Below are 13,229 nucleotides of genomic sequence, written 5' to 3' on the forward strand. Positions count from 1 at the left end.
CTCTCTCTCTCTCTCTCTCTCTCTCTCTCTCTCTCTCTCTCTCTCTCACACACACACACACACACACACATTGATACAGTATCCACTTCTCAGAGGAGATGACTAAATACTTTAATTCCACCACACACACACACACACACACACAGAGTTATCCTTTGGCAAATCTAATGAGCTCTTCTGCCAAAGCAAAAATAGTTTGAAAAGTTAAGACAAAAAAGTATGTTGTAATGGTGGACAGAGCATGCAATATTAGAATTTTGAAATTATTTGCTGAGAGGAGAGTGAGGGTTAGGTGGCTATTGGCATACCTAAGAAACTTAGTCCCCTATAATTCTACATGCATGATCCTATGAAATACTCATTAGAGGGTTTTTTTGTCTTTTGTTTTTATATATTTGTTTCTTAGTAAGAAGAGGACAGTAATGATCATAGATCAATCATGGGGATATTAGCATTCTCTTAACCTACTTAAATGCAAATTTTCTAATTCCTAAATTTCCCAAATAGCCCAGAACCTGTAAAAATATAAGACAAATGATTGAGTTGGATTGCTAGTGGCAGGGAAGAAGGGGGAGGGTTAGTGGGAGAAAGAGATCCTTGGGAGTAGGCATGGGACCAATTCTTATTGGTACATGAATTAGAGTCAGGTGTTATTCTCTTGGTGACTTTCATTTTGCTCCCCATTTCTGAATGAAAACAGGTTGCTCCATAACACTATTTCCTAACCCCACTCCCCCAGTTATCCTTTCCCCTTTCTCCCTCCCCTCTTCTTCTCTACCATTTCCTCTAGGTCTGCAGGGCGAAAAGAAGGTTGGTCAAAGTACTGGGACGACCACTGTTCTAGTTTCCTTGCTGCACCTAACTGAAGCCTGAGGCGACTTCAAAGTTTCCGCAGGGTCCAGGACTTGCCTCACAATCCTCAGAGCTTTTCCTAAATTGGTATATAAGAATCCAAGTACTTGTGTTAACAGCAGTAAAGAAAAACCCTGGGGATTATGCAGAGAGGGTGTGGGAAGTGATTTAACATGTGAATCCCTCTCATTACACTTTATGCTTTATACATTATGTTTTCTATGCGTCCTGGGAGCTTAATAAACGTTTGACTGACGACTGGCTGACAAAACCTCCCAAACATAGAAATTCCCAAATACAGAGGACACAAACTTACAATTTGGGGTTGGGAATTTGCACGCACGTCCCTCAAACCCGAGAGTCGGTGTCCTTTCCAATGTAATAAATATACTGCCTCTGCGGTCAGTGCAGTGATCTACCAGCTACTAGAAAGCTTAGGATTTGTGGGGGCTTCCCCCCTTCTCTTTAAAAAGAAAATTAGGTCACAGGAAATATTTATTCTAATATTGTATTCCATTTACCTTGACTTGCGGAGTGATGTGGAAAAGAGATGGCATTGGACAGACCTTTCTGTTGCAGTCTTGTAGAGATTCTTAGAGACAATGTTACCTGATTTTATCCTAGTTCCTCAAACAGGCAAGTTTCTGATGTAGTCTGTCAAACACCTGGAAGTGTGTGCGTGTGCGTGTGCGTGTGCACGTGCACGTGTGTGTTCTGGCCCAAAGCTACCAGGGGATCCTTCCCACCGGAGAACATAGCTATTTTTTCCCAGGACTACAACTCATCCCTCATCATACCTCTCTCTACCTGCGCTAGCCCCACCCTTTGCAAGGTCGGACCCCAGGCTCGGCTGATTTCCTTCCTCCCACATTCTCCAAAACCCCAGGGAATCAATATCTTTAACTGGAATCCCCAGGTGGTTCTAGCAGAGAAACCACCCAGGATCCGTAGCTTAGGGCACATTTTGCTGGAGGGCAACTCTCTGGTTTCACATAGTTCTGCTTCCCCTTCCTCTTTTTCCCAAATAGACATTTGAACACTGGCATTTGGCTGCTTTTAGATGGAGAGGATTGGTCCTTGTCGCCTGCCTAGTTTTAACTGGCGGGTCTGCATCTTCCTCCTCCTCTTCCCTATTCTGATTCGAGTCACAGGGATCTGATGCTTACGCTTCCAAATTGAAGCTGGCCTCAAGCCAGGTGACCTTTTCTTTGTAAGTTTCCTTCCTAAGCTAGGGAAAGGGGCAGGAATCTGTTTGGTGTTGTTTAAAGGGGAGGTGGGGGGAAGGGGGAAGGTTGGACAAGAGTTAAGGGCTGTTGTTAAACAGTTTCTTACCGTAAGAGGGAGTTCAGACCTAGATCTTTCCAGTTAATCACACAACAAACTTAGCTCATCGTAATAAAAAGCAGCTCGGTGCAGGCTGGCTCCTTTAGTAACTGCCTCTACACAGGATCCTTTCAAGCAGGCATCTCCTTCTGTGTGATCTGCCAGCAAGACCAGCACCATGTGGGTGACCCAACTTCTGCCAATACTGGTGCTGCATCAGGTTCTTCAACATCTTCTTCTTCTTCCCATCACCATTTCCTTTGCAGGTTAGTTTTTTTTTTTTTCCCCTTTTCCTTGCTCATTAAAAAAACCAAAAAAACAAAACAACTTATCTTCGGCATCTCCTCTCCTTTGAGTTTAAATGTCTTAAAAAAAAAAAACCCTCTTCGTACATTTTCTTTTTAACCTCTCTTTTCTGTTGAAAAACCTTTTAAAGGATAATTAACGGCTCATCAATACCCTACTCCCTTCCTCGCTAGGCTATTGGGTATGAATTGTGGGATAGAAATAAAGTGCTAACACTAGTTTGGAACTTTGCCTGTTTGGGGAAGTTTAAAGCTGGGGAAAGGATTTGAATTGGAGTGCAGCTGAGTGATGGACAGGGTTGTGGGGATTCATCCTTTATCTAGATAAGACACCTCCCTCCAACAACAATATATGTACTCATTTTACAATCTAAGTTTCTGCCTGTAATTGTGACATATACAGGATTTTATTTGAGAAATATAAATCAAACACCAAATGTATGCATGCTACAAAAATGTAATCTTGTTCTCCTCTCAACTGTCTCTCTCTCCCCTCGGTTTTCCTCTCCTTTCTTCTTTTTTCTGTCTCTTTCCTTGCCTTTCTTCTCTCCCCCTTTCTCTCCCTTTCCTTCTCTCTCTCTCTCCCTCCCTTTCTCTCTCTCTCTCTCTCTCCCTCTCTCTCTCTCTCTCTCTCTCTTTCTTTCTCTCTTTTCTTTGTTCTCTTTCCCTCTTTCTCTCTCTCTCCTACTCTCTCTCTCTCTCTCTCTCTCTCTCTCTCTCTCTCTCTCTCTCTCTCTCTCTCTCTCTCTCTCTCTCTCTCTCTCTCTCTCTCTCTCTCTCTCTCTCTCTCTCTCTCTCTCTCTCTTCCTTTCCTCTCCTTCTCTCTCCCCCTCCCTCCAAGGGTATCTGTCCTTGGGTAGCTGCCATGCATGGAAGGCATAAATGGTATGGGTATGGCTTTGATTAGGCTCAAGAACTTCACTCTTTTTTTTTCTCACTTTCTACCTCAAACTTCAGAGTTTTAAAGAAGTCATTTGGGAATGACTATTGTCTGGGTAGTTTAGAGAATATTTCATTTACTGCTCCTAGGAATTTATAGTCCTTATCAGGACAAGAGGAAACATCTGTATTTGGTTGTATTATCATTGTAGTGGTTAGAATATTGAAGTGAGAAAGCAATGAACATCTAGGGCATAGGGGAATACAAAGTTTGGAATGAATGACCAGATGGTAGATTGTAGCCTTTTCCAAGTCCAACACAAAGAATTGGCTATATCTTTTGAACTAAATTAGGTATGAATAATCAGATTCATGATCCAGTTTCTGATGAAATCCAGGGGTTGACAACACTAAGAATGAGCTAAATAGATAGGAAAGAAAATCATCAACCTTTGGGAATTGGCTTCCCTTTGGTGTATCTATTTTCTAAAATGGAAGGAGGCCATTGGTTGAGAATGGTTAATTAGAATGCTTTTTGATGAGACTTCTGGAGAAATGAAAAAGTAGACTTCTCTTCATCCAGATAGGTCCAACTATACCAAGTAGGTAAATTATGATTACTTATAAATTTTTTTATGTTGGTGTCTTATAGGTCAGGAACAACACCTGTAGGAAATTTTAAAATATGATTCGAATAATGGCTAATGTTTGGGAAGTTATACTTTCTTAAAGAAAACATCATAGCATTGCTAACCATACTTTCCTCTCAATTGTATGTAAGTCCACAGCAAATAATTGAGAGAACAAGTCAATTTGTTTTTGGAATGAATTACAATCTATGAGTTTGGCAGTGGATTTACCTTCCTAATTACTCTTTACTTTGGCTAATGTTGAAATGATTGTGCATTCTCAGAAGTGTGTTGGCTAGTAGGGGGAGACCAAGAGGGAATATCAAATTTGCCATGGATAATTCATGAAGTAGATGTCTGAGAGTTGATAGTACTTTGCTTGAGAGGTAGGCTTAGGGCAATAGTTTTTGACATATAACCTTTGTTTGGAACTGTGTACAATAAAATGAATGTAATTGATAGACCATTTTGAAATGTACAAAACAGGATGCTTCTTTTGCTTGTCATCTAACAGCATGAGCTCTTCAGTTTTTATTATTGTATTCTTTGGTCTTATAACATATGAAAGTGGAGCTATAGTAATGTATCAGAGGCATCTTGGTGCAGTGTAAAGAACACTGAAGCTGTATTCAGGAAATAGAAGTTTCAGACCTCTTTCTAGGTGGCTAATCAAGTGAGAGTCATTTAATCTCTGTGAGCTTAAGTTTTCATATCTATAAAATGTGGGCAATGATAACTATTTCACAGAATTGTTGCAAGGAAACTGCTTGGTGAACAGCAAAGTATTATATAAATGTCAGCTAGTTGTTAAAAGAAAACACAACAACACAGAAAGAGAACATGGGACTGTGAGCCAGGAAACCTCTGTTCAAATCATCAGTTTCCCCCACAATACTAAAGTGATTCTAAGCTAGTCACTTTACTGCAGGTATCAATTTCCCCACTGTTAAATGAGGAATTTGGAAGACATTACGCCTTGGGTCACTTTCAGTTGTAAAGGTCTATGGTACTGGGTACTAGGTAAACCTTAAGAAAAGGTTTAAGAGACAACCAATCAGTGAAGAGTGGGAGGTACCAAAGGCACTTTTTTTTACATAGGTGGAAGTTTCTCACAAAAATAACGTCAGAGAAGAAAGTATGCAACATTTAGAATTTGAGAATCTGCGTTCAGATTAGGACTCTGCCATTTATCACCTGTGTGAACCCCAGAAAGTCACCTAACTTCTCTTGGTCGCAGTTTCTTCATTTTACAAAATGACTGGATTTGATATGGGAATGATATGGGAACTTGGTGTCGAAGTGGATCATAGAGTGCAGGACCTGAAGTCAGGAAGACCCAATTTCAAATCTTCCTCTGACACTTGGCTGTCTGTATGACCTTGGCACTTAACCCTTTTTGCCTCAGTTTCCTCATCTGTAAAATGAGCTGCAGAAGGAAATGGCAAACCACTCTAGTATCTCTGCCAAGAAAACCCTGAATGGGGTCACGAAGAGTTGAACCTGACTGAACAACAATAACAAGAAGACTAGATGGCATCTAAAAGCTTTTCCATCTCGAAATCTAGGATCTTATTATCTTAAGGGATTATTGGGTTTATATAGAACAGCACAATTTCATTTTCTGAACCAGCCTGGGACATATTTGTGAGCCATTTCTGAAAGATAAACCATTCAAATCTGTGTATGATTTCTACACTATTTTCTTCTATCAATGGATCTCTGGATCTCTCAATGCTGTAATGTTATAGCTTTCTTTTGTATCTTAAAGGTTTCTTTTGGCGTCTCAGAAATTCTAGTTGTCTCTGAAAATAATTATGAAAGTGTAAATTTGTCTACACTCTTGCTTTCCAGAGGCTCACATCCCCTGTTCTCTATTCCTTTTAATTATATGTTTATTGTCATCTTAACATCTCACCACTTCATACTTGCTAATCCTTAATCATATGGACAGACTTTTCAGAGTGAATGGAGCCAGATTCCTGTTTCTTTCCACACTCTGCAAATCCTTTTCCTGCACTGACCTCCCTTTGAAGTCACTGGGAGCTCCCACATAGAGGAAAATATATGAGGTACTAAGAGAAATGAATATCTGGCCCAGGGACCAAAGAGAGAAATATGTCTTTCTTAAAGCACCTTGGATTCAATACATTTGGCACTATTTGCTGTTACTTTTCACTAGGTTCCTAACAACCTTAAGTCCCGAATAAGTAAATTAAATAAGGGACTAGATAGGAAACATTCACCAAAATATTTCTCCCATATTCTTCCATTACCCAGAGCTTTTCCCTGGGGCGGGGGGGGTGTTGAGAGTGGGAAGAAATGATAGTGATTTTCAGGGATGCTTTCTCCCTTTTATTTTAATCAAAGCTGTCTTCAATTCAACAAAAAAATTTTAAACCTTTATTATGTACAAGGCACTGACTGAAACCCTTGCTCTTAATGAGCCCATATTCTAGCCATGGCTACAGTGTATACATAAATAAGTGAATATAGAAGGCAGTGTGGTGTAGATATGATAGGGATTTGAACCATGATCCAGTGCTTAGGTCTACTATTACCAATTCAATAAACAATTATTAAGTCCCTACTATGTGCCAGCCACTGCATTAAGTCCACAAGGTCACTTCTGTGATATTGGGTAAATTGTTTAACTTCTCTGGGCCTCTGTCCTCATCTATAAAATGAAGATCATGGATAGATGTCTTCTGAATCAAAATCTATGATACATGATTATAATTCTGGGCAGGTAGGTGATTTCAACATCTTCATGAGTTCAAATCTGGCCTCAGATATTTACTAGTTCTGTTTCCCTGGGCAAGTAACTTATCCCTCTTTGCCTCAGTTTCTTCTGTAAAATAAACTGGAAAAGGAAATGACAAACCATTCAGTATCTTTGCTAAGAAAACCCAAATGGAGTCATGAAGAATTAGATAGGACTGAAATGACTCAGCAACAAACATGAGTAGAATTTTAGGAGACAACATGTCACTAAGGCAATCAGGGAAGACTACCTGACTAGGTAAAAGCTGAGCTGATCCTTGAAGGAATATAAAAGTTATTAGAAGTGAACATGAAAAGGGAGTCTGGTGAAGGGATGAGGTAGCCTACAGGAAACCAGAGAGGTGAGAGAGGAAATGCTAAACTTGAGGAATATGTGGGAGTACAGTTTGGTTCAAATATAAAATCTAAGACTGCTGATAAAATGAAATAAAATGGAAAGGTCAGCTGGAGCCAGATTATAAAAGACCTTAACTTTTAGGTTTGGGAGTTTGTATTTTGTTGTATAGGCAATAGGGGTCCACTCAAAGATTTCTGAGCTGGAGAATGACACAGCACCATCAGACATGTAGTTGTAGGAATAGTAGTAGTAGTAAATAACACCAACAACAATTTTAAAAATCTGACATTCAAATAGTTCTCTAAGGTATGCAAAATGTTTAAAATACACTAACCCATTTGGCTGAATCCTAATAACGGCACTGTCAGGTAAGTAATACTGACATTACCTTCATTTTTTTAGAAATTGAAACTGAAACCGAAAGACTTTAAGTGACTGGTCCAGGGCCACAGTTATATCTTGTTTTCATCATTGTTTTATCAGGGCTTCTTAACCTTATTTGTGTCAGGGAACACTGGCAGCCTGGTAAAGCCTTTGGACTCCCCTTAATACTATTTTAAGTGAATAAATTAAAATGTGGAGGATTTCAAAGGAAACCAAAGGTTAGTACAATTAAAGATTTTTTTAATCCTCTCCCAGTTCATGGGTCCCTTGAAGTCTCTGTAGGGACCCCTTAGAGATCTGTAGAACAGAAATTAAGAATCCTTGTCTTAAATATACATATTTATGCATATATATGTATAAATAAACATATGCATGTAAAAATGATACCAAAAAATAAAATTCTTTGCTGCAAAATATAGTCTCAACTTTTCTTTCTCTCTATATGTGTGTTTATATGTCGATGTGTATGTCTGTACAACTGATTTTTACTGCACTGAAAATATCAAAGATTAAATTGGGAAGAACAGTATTACCTTTTCTTTTGAGGGAGGAAAGGACATTAAGTAGAGTGTTTGTCAACATTTATGCAGTCTAAAGTCTCTCATATACACACACACACATATATATATATATATTCATACATAATATAAATGCATATTTATATATATATTCACATATAATATAAATGCATATATATTCATATATAATATAAATGCATATTTATATATATAAATTTAGGGATGGAGGAAGCAGAGAGACTTTAAGCAGGATAAATGTTTAGAAACTTTAAGAGCTCTACTCAGTATATCTGAACTCTCCCTCCAACCCCCCCCCCCAAAGTAATAAGATCCTTCCAAATTTAATCTTTGGTATTTCTGGTACAATAAGAATCAGTTGTGAAGACATACACATACACATGTACACACTCATAAACATACACACAGAGAAAGAAAAGTTGGAACTTAATATTTTGTAGCAAAGAATTTTATTTTTAGTTGTCATTTTGGAATACCATCTTTTTTGCATTTAGTTCTTTCATTAGAGAGGAGATATATTTCTAGGTTTATGAGTTCTGAAGTTTTATATGATGTAGGCACTGCTTAGAATCTGAATTTTGAATAATGAGTCACTGACCTATTAAAATTAAAGGACTGGAATGGAAGAACAGTAAATAAGGATATTACAAAAAAAGCCCCAAGTAAACATACAGACAAAAAAAATAAAAAACAATCAACAGTCTGAGGACCCACAGTGCACAGCAAAGTGGCATTTACAACAAATAAGTCTTCACTTTAACCTACATGTGTTTATGGACATTTTTTCTCATTCATGATGTGAAAATAGTATAAGAACATAAAATCTCAGTGCAAACATGAAGTTCCCTTTGATTTTACTTGTCTAATGAAAACCATTTACAAACATCATTCTTCTGACTTTAATTTTTTTCCCCTTCAGACTTACTAATTTTTTTATGCAATCTCCTGCCCCCGGCTGCACATAATTATTTTACATCAGCTGTACAAGATGACTGTGCCAATTTTAAGAACCACCTTCTTTTTAGTTAACATGATTCGTTTGGAGAACTGTTCCAATAACCATATACTTTGCTTATGCTGTTGTTAAGGAAGTCACCCTATTTTAATAGATTTTCTGCTTCCATTAACTTCCACACTTTTCTGGGAAATATACAAAATGGAAAATGAAATCAAAATATTTAAGATTAGGATGACTCCTGACAGCTGGAAAGCAGTACACAGAGGTCAAAGGAAGTAGAAACTCTCAATGGAAAAAAACTTATCTCTCATTAATAGAATACTGTAATAGAAGCCAAAAGTTGAAGAAGTTTGCGCATCCCTTTACTTGAGAGAATGATGCTTTCTTCTGAATCTCTCCCTGACAAAAATGGAACTATGGGTCCTAAGACTTCAGATCCACATACTTCTTTTTATATAAGATTTAAAAATTTTTAATGAACATTCACTCTTTAATGCTCATCAAAACAGCTGCTCAAATAGAAATCAATGGTAGATATATTTGGTTCTTAAGTGAGTTAGCCAGAGTTGTTTGATGAGAGAGGTACAGTTATAATCTGGCAGCTAAGCACATGGGATCAACTTAAATATTTGATGATTCACTGATTTGTTTAACTAAACTTTCTCATTACCTTTTCAAGTGTCCACCTGGAACTGTCTTCTGTTAAAGTTCAATTTAGCTGCTTCCTCCAAAAGTGAAGGGGCTCTCTGTTATAATTATTATAAAATTATGGAAAAGGCATAGCTCTGACATCAGAAAACCTGGGTTCTGTAGCTTTGTTTGTATGACCTTGGGTAAATCATTCCTCCTATCTGTGCCTAAGGGTAGTTGGTTTTTGTTTTTTTAACTGTAAAAGGTGGTGGGTTGGGATGAATAATTTTTAGGACTTGAATAGCTCTAAATCCCATAAGCTAGAAGGTTTCATTAAGTTAGAAAAATTTCTAATACAGGATAGATTCTATGTCTATAATCAAAAGACTGGCCTAGTTCAGATGGGCTCATTATTGGAAAGGATTATTTAGCAGTTGATGAACTTTTATTTTTTGGCAACAACAATTTATCAGGTCATTTATAGATGCAGAGAGGGGTTGAGATATGCATCAATGGATGGAGTATTCATTTTGATGAAATTATGGATTACTGATATATTGATATACATAGGAGTATACGTATAGATATTATAGGGTGAAGATTATTCCCTCAAGAAATGTGAAAGTATTGAAAAGCATGCTCTGGAGACATACAAAAATAAAGAGTAAAATGCATGTTCCTTTAATTTATAGTAATCTTCAGGTTAGAGCAAAGTTGAGAAATAAAGCCTGAATGTTTAATAAGCCAACAGGAGTCAGTGGTTGTTGGCAAAGTCAAAGTATGATGCCATTTCTGGCATCTCATTGTGTTATCCCGTATTTCTAAGTTTTTATGAACATGGAGTTTTGCCTTTTTGGTAATTTTTTTTGCATGTTTAATGCCCCCCCTCCCCTTATTACAGTCTCAGTCTGTCTTGCTTCTTTATTCATGTCTGCAAATTTAACTCATAGGAAATGCTTCCACAAGCCACCTATATATATATATATATATATATATATATATATATATATTACCACCTTAAAACAGAACAAAATAAAATAAAACAAAACTTCCATATTCTAGGACTGATGATGAAGATTTCTACCCACCTTCCAACAGAGCAATGATGGACTAATATGTAAAATGAGATGTACATTTTTGGAAAGAGCTAATGTGCGGATTTCTTTGGCTTCACTATGCATATCTGTTGTGAGGGTTTTTATTTCTTTTTATTCTTCAATGCATGGGGTAAGGGATAAATGAATAAAGAGCAATGCTTACTAAGTGAAAAAAAATTCAATTAAAGAAAAAACCACATAGCACATCCTTATCTTTTCTTTTTCTGTATCTACTTCCCCTACTATCACCTCATAAAAGTCCCATCTCCTATTTAGACTTCCAACTCCTTGGGAGTTTTCATATTTTTTGTTTGATTTTTTTGTTGTTTTTACTCAGTTTCCCTGCTTTCTTTCCTGATCTTTTGACTCCTTATAAATATTTCTCTCTTGTTCTAGCTATTAAGTACAGGACATGTATAGTTCTTCTTCCCATCCCACCCCCCTCCCCCACCCCCTAGGTAAACAGCTTGTGTAGTCCTAAGTGGAAAATAGTAAAGCAGAGGAAAGAAAGATCTCTTACTTCAGAAATGGCTCCCATATAAGGCATTTAAAAGACTGTGGTCACCCTGATTGCCCAGTAGCTGCAATCTATTAGCAGGCTTAACTGCACAGGGTCGAGTAATGGTAGCAATTAGGAGTTGGGACAATTGAAGTAAATGGGTAAGTGAAAGATTACATTTTCAATTCTTCCAAGACTGTACATAAAATTAAGCCCTTTTGGGATGAATAGCATGTCACTCTAGGTTATTTGGCTTTTTAATGGGAAACTTCATGCTATCTAGTGGCCTTGAAGAACTCTTTTATAAAGAAAAATGAGACACATTAAAAGATGAAGTTTTGATTAACCACACTTGGCTGGATAGCAAGAGAAACAATACAGGGATAGAAAAAATATTATCTTGAAGAAAGATTATATATTTATATAATAAATGAGAGAGAAAATATTTTTTAAGTAATATAATTTTCCTGTTTCCGTGATGGTTATATAGAACAAATATGGCCAATGTGTCCCATGTACACATTTTAGTGAGTTGTATGTCTTGTCAAACTTTGTTCGAATGACTGTTACTAGTTATTATGATTCACATAAAGACAAAATACAGGAGGAAATGCAAAAATACAATATGAAACATGACATGATATGCTTCTGGCACTGTTTCTTGCGTTAATGCTGTTTGGAGAAGAACATGCTATTTATTTCTTGAGAATGAACTCTGTCCCAGTTTGAGAGCGCATCCTCTCTCTGAGAGACTGTAGATTAGTGACCAGGCATGACAACAGTTCCTTGGTTTGTCCTTATCAACTTTTTTCCCCTTATTATAGTTTATCTAACTTAATGTTTTCAGAGGTTCACATTGTCAGGCAAAATCATTCTTTTGAAGATCATCCTTCAAGGCTTTTTTTTTCTTTTGATTGTTTTTACTCATAGAGGGACAGAGGAAAAGAAACACCCTACATGAATTCAAAAAGTCAGCAAAGACTACCCTAATCAGACTAGACTCATCACTGAATGTTAAAACCAAAAGGCTGAACACGACGGACAAATGTGCCAAGAGATGTATTAGGAATAAAGGCCTTCCATTCACTTGCAAGTAAGTTTTTCCCTGTTGCTCTGATAGGAATTTTCCAGTAATAAAATATACCCACGTTGCCTATACATACTACATTATGTTTTAAAATTATTGGTGTCCAATGTGCAATGTAGTAGTTGGCCTATGCAATCTAGACTTGGGTCTGTTAAACTTCTTGCCACAGAAGACTTATGATGCAGTTGAAGGAAACACAGGGTATAAATGGGAGTACAGAACAGGACATTAAAAATGTCTAATGAAAAAAAGATTTATCTTTCTTAAATTTATTATGTGTTTTGTGATGTCCTCTGTTCTGTATGCAGCTTTGATTACTAAAAATGAAATTCATTTGGAATGATTTTATTTAATTCTCTTTAAACTTATAGGCCATGTATTCAGAATAAATATTTATTGGTAACAGAAGCAGAAGGAATTTTGAGAATATGAATCGCAGAATTGGGCAACAGCCAGGATTTATAGGAACTTGTGTCAAAGGCTCAGGAGGTTGAGAATAGAAGGTGTTGAGAGGCTCAGACAATATCTACAGAGCTTGGCTTTCACAAAAGAGGATGTTGAAAAGGCATTAGTGGGACAACATGATAAATGTTTAGGTGAAAAGTGATAAGGTCATTAGAAATGGCATTAGAAGAGTCAAGTGAAGGGCTTGATATCCATTGCGAGTTCTTGTGTGACTTGATAATGAAAAATAACTCTTATCACACAGGATAGAAATAAAGCATGACAGTGGGGAGAGAGAGCTGATTTCTGAGGTAGAAGACCCAAGTTCAAGTCCTACTTCTGGCTGTATGACTGAGAAAGTCAACCTCTCAATTTTCTAGGCATCTCTCTGAAACGAATTTGCAGAGAAGTTGCCTATCTGAAATTAGAGGTAGTTTCATCTTTCAGTAGTTCCATATACTAAAGAATCTGAGGTCTAGTCTCTATTC

The 13,229-nt window shown here is 37.2% G+C and overlaps 1 protein-coding gene across 4 annotated transcripts in view; it reads left to right on the forward strand.

Moving 5' to 3' along the window:
- The first annotated feature begins 2,160 nt into the window (after positions 1–2,160).
- The window catches only part of LOC138176026 (hepatocyte growth factor), a 104,951-nt gene continuing 93,882 nt past the window's right edge, over positions 2,161–13,229 (forward strand). For 2 of the 4 annotated variants that reach the window (XM_069106749.1, XM_069106750.1), the window contains exons 1-2: positions 2,161–2,441; positions 12,141–12,303. In XM_069106749.1, the coding sequence (XP_068962850.1) occupies positions 2,354–2,441; positions 12,141–12,303 (251 nt within the window). In that variant the 5' untranslated portion in view covers positions 2,161–2,353. Of the gene's footprint in view, positions 2,442–3,832; positions 3,962–12,140; positions 12,304–13,229 lie in introns of those variants that run through there. The other 2 variants (XM_069106752.1, XM_069106751.1) reach the window with 2 other exon arrangements.

Source organism: Petaurus breviceps, unplaced genomic scaffold, assembly GCF_028583685.1.
Source record: "Petaurus breviceps papuanus isolate PSGF00001 unplaced genomic scaffold, PetGlider_PUasm1.0 80, whole genome shotgun sequence".
Classification (NCBI taxonomy): Eukaryota; Metazoa; Chordata; class Mammalia; order Diprotodontia; family Petauridae; genus Petaurus; species Petaurus breviceps.